This window comes from Solanum verrucosum, unplaced genomic scaffold (genome assembly GCF_900185275.1).
Source record: "Solanum verrucosum unplaced genomic scaffold, falcon-dt-bn FXZP01000213.1, whole genome shotgun sequence".
Lineage (NCBI taxonomy): Eukaryota > Viridiplantae > Streptophyta > Magnoliopsida > Solanales > Solanaceae > Solanum > Solanum verrucosum.
Window position 1 is genome coordinate 1,169,421 of NW_026020043.1, and position 18,847 is coordinate 1,188,267.

Consider the following 18,847-nt stretch of genomic DNA (forward strand, 5'->3'; position numbering starts at 1 on the left):
AACACCACCCACCCACCCCGCTCTCTCTTTTTCGCCTGTGTCACGCAAGGGTCCTTTTGATCAGTCTCTGTTTTTACAGTTTCAAGAATTCAAAGGTCTTTATTCAGGTGAGTGAGTATTTGTGTGATTCTTTTTGTTGTGATTGTGAAGAATATGTAAATGTGCTTTGAGCATTTTGATTAAGAAAATTGTGTATTTTTGACTTTAGTAGATGGATTCAGGGGATGGGTCCTCTGTTCCAAAGAGGAGGACTAGACAACAGTTTTTAAAATATTGTGTCGAGTTTATTGAGAAGAGGAACAAGTTGAATAAAAATGGTAATACTAGTCACTCTTCTACTATTTGTTGTGTGGATATTGGAGAGGATGATCATGTGAGTTGTGGGAGGAAAAAAAGAATAAAGGTGGAAGAAAAAAACACACCTTGTGGTGGAGGTGATGCAAGTATGGTGAGAAGTTTGGAAAAAGGAAAAAAGAAGGTGGACAGTGCTAAAAAGAAGTTCAGTCCAGGAACTTGTGAGTCCGTCATGAAAAGGCCTTTCATCCAGGAAATATCAGATTCTGATTCTGATGACGATGACAATGATGATGAAGATGATTCGGAGAAGGAGGAGAGTGATCCCGATCCCGATCCTGATGTTGTTGTTATTGGGGATGTTGCTGCAGACTCTATTGTAAATAGTGGATCAGGTTCAGGATCTTGGTCCAATGTGGGCTCTGTTGGGTTAAGGGGTGGTACACTGAATGAAGCAGATGATGTTATTTCATCTACCTCGAGCATGTGTAGGACTAGTGAGCGTCGTAAAACAGAGGAGCACATTGATTTTGAGAAATCAGAGGACTTTGTTGATCCTTTAAAATCACAACAAGAGTTTACTGATACAACAGATTCTTCTGAGTCAGAATCTGAAGCTTCAAGTGATGAGGATAATGATCAGCCCGAAGACAAGGATTACCGGGTGCATGAATCATCAACATCAAGTTCTAGTCAATCAGATGATATAAGAAGTGATTGTGATGATGACTATGATGGAGGAAAGGAATCAGAAAAATGTTATCTGAGTACTCCTACAAAGAATCAAAACAATGAAGGAAAAGGATTTGATGATATCAGAAGTGGTTCTGCTGATGACTATGATGAAAGTAAGGAATCAGAAGATGATGATGATCTTGATCTAAATTGTCTTGCAGAACAGAACAATGAAAAAGGAAAAGGATCTGATTATATCAGAAGTGGTTTTGATAATGACTATGATGGAAGAATGGAATCAGAAGATGATGATTTGAGCTGTTCTACAAAGAAAAAATCCAAGGAAGAAGGAAATAAGGAGTCAAATGGGAGGCTAGTACAAAAGCACAGAGGTCGAGCATATCTTCTTCGGCCACGCTCACTATCCAAGTCCAAAAAGATATTGTTAAACCATGGAAGTTGTAGTAGACCGGTTCTTCTTAGTGATGACGAAGGGTCTAAATCCTCGTCCTCTGAAGAGGGTTGTGAGGCTGATGAGTCGGTGCAAAATGCTGTTGTTCAAAAGGAACAAAAGGATGTTGTTCAAAAGGATAGAAAAATTCAGAAGAAGATTCTTAAAGATTCTGAATTTCTGAGGTTCGTTGTTGATTCTATAATAAATGGCGATGACCATGATAAAATTCCTTCTCCTGAAGAGAAGCGACAGGTTCCTGTCAAAGAACCACTTCCTTTAATATTCCGGTTTGAAGACGAGGAGCCTCTCCCCCTGGAGAAACAAGAATGGCAAAAGGAAATTGAAGATCTTTTTGCCGAAATGGACATGTGTACCTTAGAATCATGTATTGGCTTCACAAATTCATCTGTTTTGCCAATGCAGGGATCAAAAGTTAGTGACTGTCAGATGGGGAACCACCAACTTGTTCTAGATGAACAAATTGGACTCATTTGTAAAGTTTGTTCACATGTGCATTTGGAGATGAAGTATATCTTCCCTTCTTTTGTAAGTATACGAGTTTTGTTCCTGTCAAGCACTTACCTTTCCAATTAGGAACACAGTTTACAAGATCTATTGTTATTACTTTAAAAGATTCCATCTTTTATCTTAATGATTGTATGTAGTAGTAGTTTTTGCTCTATTTGTGCATGCCAATTTACAAGATGCTTTTTAGCGGTTAGGATAATTGAGAACGGAAGTGTGCTTGACATAGTGCATGATAAGAATAGGGCCAATGCAACTGGTTCTATGCCTAAGAAAGTTGTAATAAGTTCTTGGATGTGGAACTTTTGACAGTTTGTTACATCCTAATTTTTCTCTTTCAATTAAATGGACATGCTAAAGATTTATAGCAGTAAATGGAATTAGTCGTAAATTAGTGTGTGAGGTTTTTTTTTTTTTTTTTGAAACTGGTAATGATTATATATATACTTTTTTAAATTTTTTTTATACCATAACAGTGCAAAAGACTTTACAAAATCCCAACCAAGCTTAGACTACTGCTTGATAAGTATCCTATCATATGAACTAGTGATTCAGCCTCTTCAGCATAGCTTTCTTTACACCAAAAATAAAACAAAAATATGCAATTCATCTTGATTTTCTCCACAAAATTATATTCGTTTTCAAAAACTCTATATTTCCTCTCCTTCCAAATGGTCCACCATATGCAAGAAGGGACAAGTTTCCACCAATTTTTCTAACTAACTTCCCCATCATTCTGGTTCCAACATTTCAGCAAATCAACACTTGTTGCTGGCATTGACCATCTTATTCCTACCATGTTCAAGAATAGTTGCCATAATTGTCCAGTAACAGGACAATGAATGAATAGATAACTATTTATTTTCCCAGCAGCTCCACACAAAAAGCATCTAGAACACAGTTGGAATCCACTTCTTTGAAGTTTATCCTGTGTGAGAAGCATTTCTTGCTATTATTAGCCAAGAAAAGCATACCACCTTAGAAGGAGCCTTCATCTTCCAAATGGATCTCCATGGCTACTAATTAGTTGACTGTCTGTGCCTAATCAGAATGTTATAAGCTGATTTTACAGCACAAGTTCCTTGACTAGTGGGCTTCCATATAAGTGAATCTTCAGTGTCTTTGAACCCTTGGAATCATTCCAAGGTCTTGAAAAATTCAACAACTCTTTCCAACTCCCCATCATGCAGTAGCCTTCTAAAAGTAATATTCCATCTGTGTACTCCTTTTGCTGATTCCAGACTAATGTCTGGCATAGTTTCTTATTCCATACAGTTGTATTTATACTTGATACCCCTGGTTACATATTCCTTTTCAATCCTTACATTTGATTTTATAAACTCTGCTCTCCAATTTATCTTTTGTTCACTCTTAAATTCTTTGACTTGTGTTATCTGCAGGCTGACAGAACCCGAGGGAGGTATGGAAGAAAGTATTTTGGAGATTCATCATCGCTCTTGGATGCTGGCGGCTTTAGATATTATGATTCTTCTGCAGTTCATGATTCTGCTATTTATATGGAAGGAACTGTGTGGGATTTAGTCCCCATGAATGCCAAAACAACAATGTACCCTCATCAGCGTGAAGGATTTGAGTTTATGTGGAAGAATATTGCTGGAGACATAATCCTTGAAAATCTCAGGGAGCCTCTATCTGGTAGTAGGGGAGGATGCATAATCTCGCATCCACCTGGCACTGGAAAAACCCGTCTGACCATAGTCTTTCTTCAGGCATTTCTGAAGCAGTTCCCAAAGTGTAGGCCTGTGATCATAGCTCCATCCAATTTGCTTCTTAACTGGGAAGCTGAGTTCAAGAAATGGGAGGTGGACATTCCCTTCCACAACTTGAACAGCAAAGATTTCTCTTTCGAGGAAGATGAAGCTACTGTTAGTGTCTTCCACTGTTTATCACGTGCTGGAAAAAGAGATCCACAGCTTATACGCATGGTGAAGCTAAGATCCTGGGCTAAAAGTAAGAGTGTCTTGGGAATTAGCTATGACTTGTTCAGGATTCTGACGGGAGAAGATGGGGATGGTTACGCCAAAGAGATTAGAGAAATACTTCTCAAATTACCTGGTCTTCTGGTCCTTGAAGAAGGGCACACTGCTAGGAATGATCAAAGTCTTGTGTGGCAAGCTTTGAACAAGGTTGAAACAGAGAAGCGTATACTTTTATCTGGAACTCCCTTCCAGAATAATATCAAAGAGTTGTACAACACCCTCTCTGTAGTTAGTCCAAAATTTGCTGCAGATTTGGAGCATAAATGGACGTCTCTTAGCAGTTGCATTGACAAGAATGTCCGTGCCTTGGAAGAGCTTAGGGATATGATTGCACCACTAGTTCATAGATGTGGTGAAAATGTAAAGAAGGAAAGCCTTCCGGGTATAAGGGACACTGTGATACACTTGAAACCCACAGATTTGCAGAAGAAGCTGCTTAAGAGAATTCCTGAGAACCCAGGCTCCTTTTACAACCAAAATGCGGTGTCTCTGATCTCTGTTCACCCTTCGTTAGTGGCAAATAGGAGTGAGTTCTCTGACTTAGAAAGCCAGTTAAAAGAAAGAGGATGTCGATTGGATCCAAATGCTGGAGTAAAAATGAAATTTGCTGTTGAACTGATCAGACTTTGTGATGGCTTGAATGAGAGGGTTATAATATTCAGCCAGTTACTTGATCCTCTAAAGCTGATCAAGGAGCAACTCAATTCTCTCTTCAACTGGACTATAGGCCGAGAGATTCTCTATATGGATGGTAAACTTGATGTAAAGCAGCGGCAGATATCAATAAACTCTCTGAATGACCCTAAGAGTGATGTAAAAGTGCTTCTTGCATCAATAAAAGCATGTTCAGAAGGGATAAGTCTTGTAGGGGCTTCAAGAGTGGTTTTGCTTGACGTTCTCTGGAATCCCTCAGTAGAACAGCAAGCAATCAGTCGAGCTTACAGGAATGGTCAGACTAGAGTTGTGCATGTTTACTGTCCAGTGACATCAAAATGGGAAGTTGACAAGATCGAACAGCAGACGAGGAAAAAGTATCATTCTGATGTGCTTTTGTTTAGGAATGAAGTGAATACTTGCCAGATGAATCCTTCATATTCTCTGTCAGATGATAACATACTAGAAGCCATGGTTCAGCATGAGAGTCTCCGTCATATATTTGAAAAACTATCTCATGCACCACGTGTGGTGCCTACGACAAGCTTCCCTGCACGATGAAGGTATGCTTTCTTCTCGTTTGCTGGTACATGAAGCAACCAGACTTGTTTACTGTATTTTTTTAACTGTCTGTTTTTGAAAAAATGGCTCAAACCTTTATCTCTTTCTTGTCAGATCACTTGGAGCTTTTTTTTTTGGTTGCGAATTGATGAAACCTGTTATGACATAATTTTTGAAGCCATCCTACTGTGAGGTGTGCTTTATGACAGGTATACTATCATACAATCAGTAAGATTTTTTCTGAAGATGCTAAATGATGTATTCACAAGTACTACTGTAATTGTTTCCTTGTTAATGATATTACCGATGAATGATCCCAGGACACCAGAAAACTTCATTAGTAACTAGTGCCTTGCCTTTGTCGATAAGCAAACTAGTTATAATTCGTATTACTATTATTAACTGGAGACACTCTTAACCAAATTATGACTATTATAGTTTCATTTGATACTACTACATTGCAATTGAGTTGTTTATACTGAATACAAACATTACAAAATGCTGCGTTTTAGACATGAAAGAAGTTCTTTTTAAAATACAGTTTTGTCTTTTACTTATTCCTTTCCTTCTGGTTTCAGGCTTTTTGATGCAGTTCTACAGTTTTTGTAAAAAGAAAAGAATGCAACAATGTGCAGATTCACACCTGGTTAAGCTGATTCTATAGTTGCAGATGCGAGTTTTCATCAACCAGAAGATGTTCTTGTAACTGTATAAACTATGGTTTTGCCTGTCATTTTCTTTTGTTCCGGAGCTGTGAAAAGTCTTCTGCTCCTTTATCTGTGAAGCATATCCTTAACACAGTTGTATTTGTCTCAAGCCTCTTGGTATATATATATATATGTTTCAAGTTGAAGATAGTAGTAATGAGTCAATTCTGTGATGTATCAAGTAATCATAATGTGTTGTAGCAGGTATCATATCTTATTTTCAGGATATTAAGAAACACCTACAACGAGTAATCGTATAAAAGTTTTTCATTATGGAAGTGAAAGCCCCCTTACACAGAACTGATTTTTTTTTTGTATCAACATGAAGAATGTGAAGTAGTTACACTTAGAAACAGTTATGTCCATAAACCAAAAAAAGATTGGTAAAAATTATATACATATCAATCTTGTTAGAAAACAGAAAAAACACGCGCTATAGGTTTTTTGCCTCAGCTATATGATGAATTGAAGTGGAATCAAGATTTTCTGCCCACCACATTCAAGATCACACATAGTATATGCATTTACAATTTACACATTGTTGTGGCTTCCTTCAAACCAAGTGCAAGTACTTGTCAAAGTCAGATAAGTACTGTGCTAATGAAGTAGTATCATGTTCAATATTACTCTGATCTATTCTTGAAATGGGATTTTCATTAGGAACAGGTCTAATGATTGATCGAGGAGATCTTGGCGGAGATGCAAAAAGCATAGAGGTTTCCAGGATTTGACGACTAATGCTTTCTTGATGAAGTAAGAGTCGTTGTGCACGGAGAGCTGTGATGTATAAACCAGCGGCCAAGAAAACTGTCAATAGGCCAAAAACTCCAGCAGCAGAGAATAACCCCTGTCCAAGTACTAAACAACTTTCTCTTGGTGTTTCCCAGTGTCTTAGGTGTCCAGACTCAACACTTAGCCCTATTAGTAATAATATCTCCCCAACAGCAAATGAAACCCTGTTTAAGAATGAAACACAGCATGCATGCATTTATTAGCTACTCTTATAAAGCTTAAGCTATATTCATGTACAACATAATAATACTATAGTCTATAGAGGCGGATCGTCCAAAATTTTGGTTTTATGGTTTCTACATTCTAAACAAGACAGTTTATTGAGTTTTGAATACAAAATATTTATACATATTGAATACAAAATATTTATAAATATTGATTGAGTTATGAATACAAAACCAATTTTTAACCAAATCATGCGCACCCCTATTTGGGCCAAGGCCCAAGAGAGGATGTATGGGGCTACCCTTCAACTTTTTTGTACCCGTGGAAGAAAAGAGTTAATCCCCTTTAACTTTTACACTTTTAAAATCTATTTGGAAATTAACAAGACTCCTTACTAAATAAATTAGACATGTCATACATTTTCTTGGAAGATTATTTATCAACGATGACAATTATTAAAAAAGAAAATGTACCATATACGTACCACGTAGAAACAAAGAAGAAGCCAGCTTGCCAAACAAGAGTTTTGACAGATGGGGAATGAGGATCCCAATAAAGTACATGAGGAGGAGTTGTTTTGCTCACAACAATCAACAAGTAAGTGTGCTCAATCACCATAGCAATAGCCAAAACAAAAAATGCAGCACTAGCACACAACAAAGGTGTCTTCCCACTACCACTATATGTGCATTCATCTTTACCTCTCATTGTCACCTACAAACCTCAAACACATAAGTCCACGTGTATTCACACTTTTAAACTGTTAGTGAATATAAGTTAAATTTAAACAAAAAAATTTGTACATATTTTCGAGAATGTAAACAAATTTTTAGTTCATCTGAAAGATAACTATATGTAACATGTCTAAAAAGTGTGTGATTTAGTTTCCCTCTACAACACGTTAAAACACACTAATAATGTAAAAAATCTTTATAAAACCGTACCTGAGAACGCGTAGCCTCAGCAATGAGGGAGAGAATGAAGCAAAATAGGCCAAGAAGTATTGACAAAACCATAAGAAATGCACCCATTTTGCTACCTAAATTGGTGCTAGGGCGACTTGGTTCAAGATCAGCATGAGTCACAGCCATTGTGCAACAATAGGAAAACAAATTTGAATTGAAGAAAAAATAAATATACAACTTTAATTTCTCAATTACCCATAAAGAGAATAAGAGTTTTAGAATTACTTGGAACAAAGGTTGCTTAAAGGCCAAATATTCTTTTGTTCTTGTTCTTTCTATTTAAGTTTTCACACATAAGGTTGTTATTATTCAAAGCTTTTTAAGCTTAATCTAAATACAAAAAAAGTGATACCAATTTTATTCAGCTTAGTTAAAGCTATACCCTAAAAGATTAACCTTTTATTCTTGATCTAAGAAAGGGAAAAAACATATTAGCTAGTGTAAAAAAGCTTTCTTTCAAAACGATTCATTATATTATACAATAAAGGACTTTATTAAGTACTAGTGCAAAATTTTGAATTACTTTTTATCATTTGTCGACCAAGATACATGTATAAAAAAAAAATAGCACGAGGAGGCATCTTATTTTTATTTCTTTACCAACTTTTGCACTCAAGGAATAATTTATCAAGTTCTTTGTCATAATGAATATTAAAATATTGAATTAAAAAACATTTGAAACTCTTAACCTCTTCTCCACGTTTCTTTTGGTGGACAATATTTGTCTATGAAGAGGATGGTTTGAATTTATATACGTACTACTTATTGAATAAAATGTTAGCATCTTCAAACATCGTGTGAACTTGTAAATAAAGAATATGAAGCCTTAAAAGGCCATCGCCTGATTATAATTTATAGGGCATATGGAAAAACTTTCGATAAGAGATAGACAGACGGTAGGAAATCCAATTATACGATAGCTGTTCACAGGTCACGTAGCCATTCTTAATTTTCTTTGATTGAATGTTGGCTCTTTAGAAAACATAAAATATTAAATATCCTCATTTATTTTACATCACGTAGCCATTCTTAATTTTCTTTGATTGAACGTTGGCTCTTTAAAAAACATAAAATATTAAATATCCTTATTTATTTTACATCACGTAGCCATTCTTAGTTTTCTTTGATTGAACGTTGGCTCTTTAGAAAATATAAAATATTAAAGATCCTCATTTATTTTACATCGTCCTTAGTGCACTAGCACTTGGAATTGCAGATTCCCTATTAAGATATTCAACATATGACCGATGAAGAACTCCCAAAGGTCGAGATAAATTCAATATTTAGAATTAGTAAATACCTATTGGTTAATTTATATGTGCGCTCACGTATATATATATATATAGAGAGAGAAATTATATATATATATATATATATATATATATATATACGTGAGCGCACATATTGGATTCATCAAATCGATCTATCTTTTCTTTCTCTTTTTAATTTTTGGATAAGAGATTTGACCTTTTAATTAACAATATGAAATTGTGGTTCATGTTATAATGGATGGAGGTGTATATATAGATATGTATATTTGAAAAGTCATGAGTAACTATATAATACAGTTTGCTTAATAAGGTGAAACAGTTTTTCAGATTATTCAACTCCTAAAAAGGGCCTATAGCTTGACACATTATTCTTTCTTTGGCACTTTGCAGAGATGTGGATCCATATATTGCATCATTTTTCATTTTGAGGTATGTTCGATCCACTTCAATAATATTCACCAATAGTTAGATCTACTTCAAGTATATAAGACATTAATCTTATATACTTGTTACATTTGAAATTTATTTTATTAATGTCATTATGCGTGCACATTTTCCTCATGAATCACAAGATTGGTACTATGAAAACAATAATTTAAAAGAAAATATTTATATCCAATGGAAAATGGTTCCTGATAGTTTTAATACAAATGATATTAAGATTTCAGATGAGATATATGGACCTCATGAGTCCCCACGGATCCCACCTCATAGAGTATTCTGTGGAGGACTGGTGGTGAATAAGCGCTCGTTCAGTTATTCTGTACTTTCTAGGTCAATCAATCAATAGTCCTCCAATTATTTCTCGAATGTTATAATAAACACTCGTATTATCCTGGATTGACAAAAGAGTTGTACACCGGTAAAAACATTGGACATTGCATTGCATCATATATGATTATTTTACTTTGCATGCGTTGCTTCTTATTGACTATCGATTGCTACAATCTTAACATTCTTTCTTATGATATAATTATTAAACCTTGCTCCTGGGGCCTATAATGCCTACTGAATACTCATGTTTTTGTGCTAATACTATTCGATGTTGTTGCATCCTTGTTGATGCAGATCCTGGGACTAACGTTCTACGGTGATTCTGACTCGTCCAACTGTCCAAGGCCATTTATACTTCAAAACTTTAGTGAGCCACCCACATTCGGAGCGAAGCCTAGCTTCTACTATCATTTTATTTGTCTAATTTCCGAACAATTGTATATTTGAAACAGTGTTGTGTTCTGAATCAGTAAGTCTTGGTGTAGTTTCATTTGTGCATATATATTCGTATTTCTAGAATTATGAAATGTTTGGGTTTTAAAATTATTTGTCTTATTCAGTATTTTAAAAAACTCTGTTGAGACTCGCCTGGAGCGGGGCTCTATCAAAACTCCCCGAGACTTAAGTGTGGGGCTTAGTTCTGTAAGACTTACGCCGTAAGCGCCCGACTGTCACTACAAGAAAAGGGTGAATTACATGGGGATTTTTTGGGGATCAGTATGAAAATTTATAGGAAAATAAGTTTCATGCGGATTTTCATACTAATCCCTAGGAAAATCTCCATGTAATTCACACTTTTCCTGTAGTGTGTACGCCCTAAGCACGCCCAACGCCCAACGCTCGGGGATCGTCTAACAGATCTTCCACAAATTATGTGTTAAAATCTTTAGTTAACATTGTTGACCCTCATAATTCTTGCATAAGTGAATGATACTTAATAATTTTTTAATCTATAGAGATACAAAGATTGAGAGTAACTCAAATAACAAGTTGTAGTATCACATCTTTACTATTTGGTAACACTCTGAATGTGATTATATATTACGTAACATTTCTTGTAAAAATACATAGTGAAATTTTACTTTTCACTTATCATTGGTCTTCATGATTTTGTCATATGTCTCAAAATTATCATATTTTATTTACCTATTTGAAAGTAATTTTTATTTTTATTCATAATGGAATGATATTTTTATTATAATACTAGTAAGTATATTAATTATTTTCTTTTATGGGGGTAAATTGTATAGTATGATAAAAAAAATATTTTTAGGAATAATGTTTCTTTTATTAATAGAAAGTTAAGATATTAGATTATTTATATTTGTATAGTCATGTTAGAAGTTTTATTTTCTATTGAGTTTCCTGGTTCCGGCTCCTCTCCATTTTCCCCAAGTTCTTGCTTGGATGTGAGGCACATGGAATAGGTAAAAATTAATGACTAAGATTTGATTGATTATAATAAGATTTTAATTATAATTTAGATAATTAATATTTCATAAAAATAGTAATGCCGCAATCATACCTGGAGTATATATTATCTTTTCCATAAATATATTATAAAAAAAATATCTCTTTTTCTAATTTTTTTCCTGCTATTATCATCTGTTTTTGTCCTAAATATGTTAAAATTTTCTATTTTTTTATTTTTTTTCTGCGAGTATTTTAGCTATTAATTATGTGATAACCAATTTTGAAGAGAAAGATCAAAATTGCAATCTAACACTAACCCAATTAAAAAAAAAAACAGAACGTAAATACTCGTAGAGAAAAAAAGAAAAGAAAAAAAAGAGATTTTCTTTTATAATATATTTATGGACAAGATAATATATACTCCAGGTATGATTGTGACATTACTATATTTATGAAATATTAATTATCTTAATTATAATTAGAATCTTATTTTAATCAATAAAATGTTAGCCATTAATTCTTACGTATGCCATATGTCTCACATCCAAGCATGAACTTGGGGAAAATGGAGAGGAGCCGGATCCGAGTTTCCTTAATCATGTTTGTAATTAGGGAAAAGGTAGAAGTACCTCCCTAGACTATGACCCAAATCTCAGAGACACACCTTAACTAAACTAAGGTCCTATTACCCCCCTGAACTCATTTTTTTTTGTAATTTTGTACACCTTTTTGGCTTACGTGGCATCCAAATATCTCCCACGCGCCTCAACTGTGTGGAGTCACGGGGTGTGCCACATAAACCAAAAGCTGTACAAAATTACAAAAAAATGAGTTCCGGAGGGGGGGGGGGTAATAGGACCTTAGTTTAGTTAATGTGTGTCTTTAGGATTTCGGTCATAGTCTAGGGGGTACTTGTGCTGTCTCCCTTGTAATTATTTCAAAGTATTGATGCATTTTTTTATTTTATAATTTTGTGTTATTATATTATTATACTATATTTTAAATTAAAAATTTAAAGATCCATGGGGCTTGCGCCCCACATCTCAAGGCTTATGCCTCGCCGAATACTAAGTAAAACGCCCCGCCCTCACGCTTCCACCTTTTAAAACACTGGTCTTATTATTTATTTTTTGTGTAATTATTTATAATGTTTCTATGTTCTCACATAATAATTTAGAATATAAGGTATGAAATAGATCAATTTTCCCCTACCTTGTGATGGTGATTGAGAATTTGTCTATTTTGATTTCCAAACACTTGTATAGTTGAAACAGTGTTGTGTTCTGAGTCAATAAGTCTTGGTGTAGTTTCATTTGTGCATATTCGTATTTCTAGATTTATGAAACGTTTGGGTTTTAAAATTATTTATCTTATTATTTATTTTTTGATATGATAAAAGAGAAAATGGTCTAAAGCCCCCCAACCCTATACCCGAAATTCCAACTACACACTCCAACTTCACGGGTGTCCTATTACCCCCCGAACTTTATATTTCTCTATTTACTACACACTTAAGTGTTGCCCTGTCCACATAAATCAAATATATTGTCCGGCGTGATTGCACGCGCCGGATCCCCTACCCAATTCAACTCCCAACTCTTGTTTTTTCTTCATTCCCGCCAAAAGACGTAAAAACACAAAAATCATCTCCTTTCTGCGTATTTTCACGAGTTTCATTTTCATCTCCTTCTCCATTTGCATATGCGTTTTGGTGATAATCGAAGGCTTTTTCTTCGTATTTTCAACTTGATTTCGTAGTTTATCAACTGATTTAGTAAAATGTTAGTTCTTTATCCCTTATTTCGAGTTTGTGCTTTATCAACTGATTTAGGATTTCTGTTGATTCGTGAAATCAAGAGCAACATTGTGTGAAATATTATGTGTGGCTTACCATTATAGTGTTAGGTATTCATTTACACCATATTAGACCACAAATTTCATGAAATTAGGTTTTTCCCTTTCTCGTCTAAGTCGCCTAATTTTGTATTTATGTTCGTCTTAGTATTATGTTCATGGAGTGTTGCATTTATGTTCGTCTTAGTATTATGTTCATAGAGAAGCTAATGCTACTATGTTGTATTATGTTCGTCTTAGTATTATGTTCAATTTGCTACAATGATACTATGTTTATAAGTACTATTTTGTTTTTTTTATTGCCTTCAGGTAAGAGATGTATGTGTTTACTTTGATTACTCTAAGGTGGTTCCATGGTGGGGTGTTAGATTTAAGTACAGGGGAACCAATATATAATGGTGAAAAAATTACAGAATTTATGGATGTTGATGTAGATAAAATATCATATTTTGAGTTGAGAGACTATATTAGAGAATTGGGATATAGTACAACCTGCACCTTTAGTGTTAAAGCTCATAACAGTGGAATTTTGATAGATGTTGATAATGATAAGGATATTTTAGACATGATGTGTTCCTTGGAAGATGTGGATGTAGTGGAGGTATTTGTTAAACATTTGGTTGATGAGCCAATTATGGGGCCCATGTTAATAGAAAATGGTAGTCATGTGGATATGAGAGAATCTGATTCAACTTTTAATACAAGGCCTAGTGAGAGTGAAAACTTAAACTTTGGGGTAAGTGAAAACTATTTAAACAGTGAGGACCCTTTTGCTACTTTTTCAACCTCACCTCCTTTCACTACCACACCTCTTTTCAAAACTGCAGATGGTGCTACTGTAGATGTTGTAGGAGATGATGATATAGATGTTGGTCTTGCTGGACCTGATTTCTCAGAAGAAGAAGTGGAGGGTTCTGATTATTCAACTGAGGATAGTGTTGAATCTGAAGCTGAATTAGTTGGAGATGATGATGAGGAAGAGTATGATAGTGATGTACATAAGGAGGTTAGGGAGTTCAGGGGTGAAAAAAGAACTTTTCAAAGGAGGAAAAGAAGGGAAAAAGTACCAGCTGACAATGAAGAGGTACCAGTAGGTGAAGCTGGACCAGATCTAGGTTTTGATGATACTGGAACAAGTAAAGTAAGTCATGAAGGAAGGCTAGGAGGTGATGAGCCTTACTTTGGAAGTTCTGATGAGGATAATTTTGAGTTAGATGAAGATGAGTGTTGTGATGATGATGACCATGAATCTAGTAGAGGAAGAAGGGTAAAGTTGTCAAGAAAAAGGAGGACAACAACTCAAAAAATCATTCATGATCTTACAGCAAAGAAAGTTGTGTGGCAGTTGGACATGATGTTTAAGGATGTGAAATAATTTAGACAAGCAGTAACTAAATATGCAGTTAGAATGAGGGTTCAGGTGGAGAAGTGGGTGAATGAGCCAAAGAAAGTTAGAGTTAGATGCAAAGATGGTTGTCCATGGCTTTTGTATGGATATCTTGACAAGACAACAAATAATTTCATGATAAAAACTTACAATCCAATGCATACTTGCAACAAGACAACTAGAAATTACTTATGCAATGCAAAGTTTTTATCTGAAGCCTTCAGAGAAAGAGAAAGAACAACTGAGCAACCAAACATAAGAGACTTCAAGTTGCAGGAAATGATTAGGAAAAAGTTTAAACTTTATGTTGGCAAGACCACTGTGAGAAGAGCAAGAGCTAAAATGTTGAAAGATATAATGGTTGACCATGTTGTGGAATTTAGAAGAATACTTGACTACAAGAATGAAGTGTTGAGGACCAATCTAGGGACCAATTGTGTTGTAAAAGTTGGTGAATCTGATGCAGAAGACAAAACAATATTTCAGAGTTTCTACATCTGTTTTGATGCTTTAAGGAAGGCATGGATACATTGTAGGAAGTGCATAAGCTTAGATGGTTGTTTCCTTAAAGGTGTTTGTAAAGGCCAACTGTTAGTTGCTGTGGCCAATGATGGTAATAATTAGATGCTACCACTTGCTTGGGAAGTAGTTGAAAAGGAGAATAAAAACTCATGGATCATGTTTGTCAAGTGCATAAGGGATGATCTGGGACTTGGAGATGGTGAAGGTCTCACCTTGATTACAGATATGCAGAAGCTATGTGAAGTTATTTTGTAATTTTGCAATTTATGTATGTAATTGTGACCTAATTATCATATATTGTAGGGAATGTATGCATCAATTACAGATGTATTACCTAAGTGTGAATAAAGAATGTGTGCTAGGTACATATTAACTAACTGGCTAAGGATTGGAGGGGTCTTCAAAGAAGACAACAATTTTGGAAGGTAGCTAAGAGTACATTTGAGTCTCAATTAAGGAAAAATATAGAGAAGATGAAGTTGTTAGGTCCAGATAAAATGATGGATGACTTAATGTACTACAACATTAATTATTGGTGCAAAGTTTACTTCAATACTGAAGTGAAGTGTGGCTCTGTAGAAAACAACATGTCTGAGTGTTTTAATGCATCGATCTTGGCTGCTAGACACAAGACCATCATTACTATGCTTGAAGAAATAAGAGTGAAGATGATGACAAGAATAGCCAATTTAAGGGAGTTCCCAAGTACTTGGAAGTGTAATTTCTCTCTAATGGCTCTGAAGGTTTTATAGGAGAACATTAGTAGGTCTATGGACTGTACCATTGGGTTTAATGGAGTTGCTGGATTTGAAGTGAAAGAAGGGCTTCGTCAACACACAATGGATATTGCTAGGAGAAATTGTAGTTGTAGGGTGTGGCAGTTAAAGGGCATACCATGTCCATATACTGTAGATGCATTATACTTTAAGAAGTTTTCTCTTTATGACTATATAGACAACTGCTATAGTAAGGAAACTTACTTGAGGACTTATGCCAATGATATTGAACCACTCACAAACATGAAAATGTTGCCAGTTTCTACAAACCCTACCATTGAGCCACCAGAAATCACAAACATGCCTGGTAGGCCACCTAAGTCTAGAAGGAAAGAAGCTGAAGAAACTAAGAAATCTGGGAAGCTTCCTAAGACTGGACTTGCAATGACCTGTAGTATATGCCATGTTAGAGGCCATAACAAGAGAGGGTGTTTTCAAAGAGAAAGTGTTGAGTCACCAACAAGACATAGTGCACCATCACCTACTGCATCAGTAAGGGCAGAACCAACAGGTTCAAGCAGGGAAAGAGGCAAACCAAAGGTAATATTTGAACTTGTTTTGCTTTTTCTTAATTTATGACTTACCTTTTCTCTTATATGTATAGAAAACTCCATCAGCACCATCAGAAGGTGAGCCTCCACTAAAAAGAGGAAGACGAAGACAAAGAAAAACATCATCAGTAGCAGCTAGTGCATCTCTTATACCTACTGCACCTACTGATTTTTCTGCATCATCTTCAGTAGCTGGTACTACTAAAAGAGAAAGAGGTAGGGGCAGGAGAAACACATCTCCAGAGAAAAGACTAAGAGTCATGGGAATGAGTGTGTTCCAAGCTGCAAATGGCTTCAAAGTCATGAATGTGAGTCTTTTCTATATCTTAAACTATTTTGTTTGTTTAAACAACTTAAATATTGAATTATAATTCTAATTTTACTATAGCCTGGCATGCAAAGTAGTAAGATCTACTCTACTGGACAAGCAGAAGTGACAAGATCATCTGATGTAACTGGTGACATTGGTTATACACCAAGTAATACAAGTAAGCTGAAATGGAATGGTAAAGCAGCAATCTCAACAAGCAAACTTCATAAGCTTAGAGAGAAGCAAAAAAAGAAGACAATGGGAAGTAGTTCAAACAATCCAAGTCAAAATGACATTTCTTCACAGTCAAAGATGCCATGAAAATTGTAGTGATGCTGATGTATTTAAGCACTTTTAAGTTAGTCGAGACATGCAAACTATTGCATTAAGGGCCTACTATTTTGGGTTTTGTTTGTTGGTAAATTTTGCCTTCTGTGAGGCCTTTTGAATATGACTTTATGTTGATAAATTCTGCCTTATGTGAGGCCTTATGAATATGACTTTATTTTGGTAAATTCTGCCTTATGTGAAGCCTTATCAATGAATGGTGATGTAGTGTTATGAAATGTTGTTGTGTTGTCTATCGAATTGTATTGGCTATTCAGTTGTGTTTACATATGGTGCTGTGTTTGTTCAATTGACTATAGAAATAATGTTGTGTTGATTTTGTGTTTTACAAATGGTGTTGTGTTGTCTATGTTGAAGTATGAATGAATGACTAGGTTGTTGGTTGTTTAGTTTAAAGATGAAGTGCTGCATATTAATACAAGCTTCAATTGACATCATAGATACAAAATTTATCACATACATTGACAATTCTGATTAAACATAACAACAATACAAATCAAAGAGAAATCCAAATCAAATACTACCCTTGAATAGATTGGTTGCTGATGAACATAACAACAACACAAATCAAAATACACAAAAGTATCTTCCTATTGAACCTACACCATTTCCACCTTCTATTGAGTCTCCTCTCCAATAACAAATTAGAGATACTCGTCAATATGAACCTGTCTAATCCATAATTTTTGCTCCAACTCATTGATTTTGTTCACCAATCTTGGAAGGATAAAACTTGATCTTGGATCCACTTCTTCTTTGTCCCTCCATTGAAAAAATTCAATTTTTAGACTGAAAATAATCTAAAAATAGTACATTAGCGTCGTTCAATATAAAGTGAAGCAAGAATACAAGAAAAAAACACATACACCATAGCATGGGCAAGACCACAATCTTCTTCCGAATTTAATTTCGACCAAGAAGTTTGCAAATTCAGCAAAATTTCATATTTGCATCTCATTACGGTGTTGAGTATTGGGTCTGATTCATCCATACAAAGCTTATGCAAGTTTTCATTTGCCATTTTTGATGAATTTCGAGAAATTTCAAAACTCAAATTAGAGACCTAAATAAGAAATTAGAGCAGATTACAAACCCTATATTCAAGATTTGAAGTAGAAATGAACATAAACAACTAAACCCTACTTATTTTTGAGAGAAAATCGTAAAATTTTTATAAAAGGAACAAGGGTTAATGGCGGGAAAGAAGAAACAATGATTTATTTAATGGTGGGGAAGATGACCGTTGGAGAAAGAGAAAATTTTCGTCAAAATTTAAGGTGTTCTCACCTTCTAACGTGCCTAGAGGAGGTGTTTTCACCTCTTATGATGACAGGTCAACACTTAAGTGTGTAGTAAATAGAGAAATATAAAGTTCGGGGGGGGGGGGGGGAAGGGGAATAGGCTACCCGTAAAGTTGGAGTGTGTAGTTGAGATTTCGGGTATAGATTGGGGGGGCTTTAGACTATTTTCGCATGATAAAATGATTGAAATATAATTTCATACCATGTTGACCCACAAATTAACACTTCGGGGTAATTTTGTTCGAAACAAGCTAAGGATATCTTGAGATTATAATGCTGAAATAATAATTTCACATCCTATAGGACCAATATTTTTCTATAAAATTATCCTTTGAAGTGATACCAATAATCAAATACATAGGATAAATGTGCATAAGCAGTAAAATTTTATTGATAAATCCATAAAATATTAAATCAATTTATAAAATCATGATATATTGACCAAGTTAAATTATTTGTTAATAAAGTTGGATTAATATTTAAGTTAAAGTCTAAATTATATTTATGCCAGTCTATTAAAGTTGACAAGACAGACCCACTCATGCTCT

The 18,847-nt window shown here is 34.9% G+C and overlaps 2 protein-coding genes across 2 annotated transcripts; one reads left to right on the forward strand and one right to left on the reverse strand.

Annotated features, from left to right (window-relative positions):
* The first annotated feature begins 211 nt into the window (after positions 1–211).
* Positions 212–5,163, forward strand: LOC125821677 (SNF2 domain-containing protein CLASSY 4-like). Its single transcript, XM_049501075.1, is given in 3 exon segments — positions 212–1,052; positions 1,215–1,969; positions 3,349–5,163. Coding segments are annotated over 3 exon segments (3,411 nt in total).
* A 1,153-nt stretch (positions 5,164–6,316) lies between these two features.
* On the reverse strand, positions 6,317–7,952 carry LOC125821676 (uncharacterized). Its single transcript, XM_049501074.1, has 3 exons — positions 7,772–7,952; positions 7,312–7,541; positions 6,317–6,826 (listed from the first exon to the last, which is right to left on the reverse strand). Exons 1-3 carry the CDS (start codon positions 7,916–7,918, stop codon positions 6,424–6,426), a joined length of 780 nt encoding a protein of 259 aa, XP_049357031.1. The 5' UTR covers positions 7,919–7,952; the 3' UTR covers positions 6,317–6,423.
* Between the last annotated feature and the right edge of the window lie 10,895 nt (positions 7,953–18,847).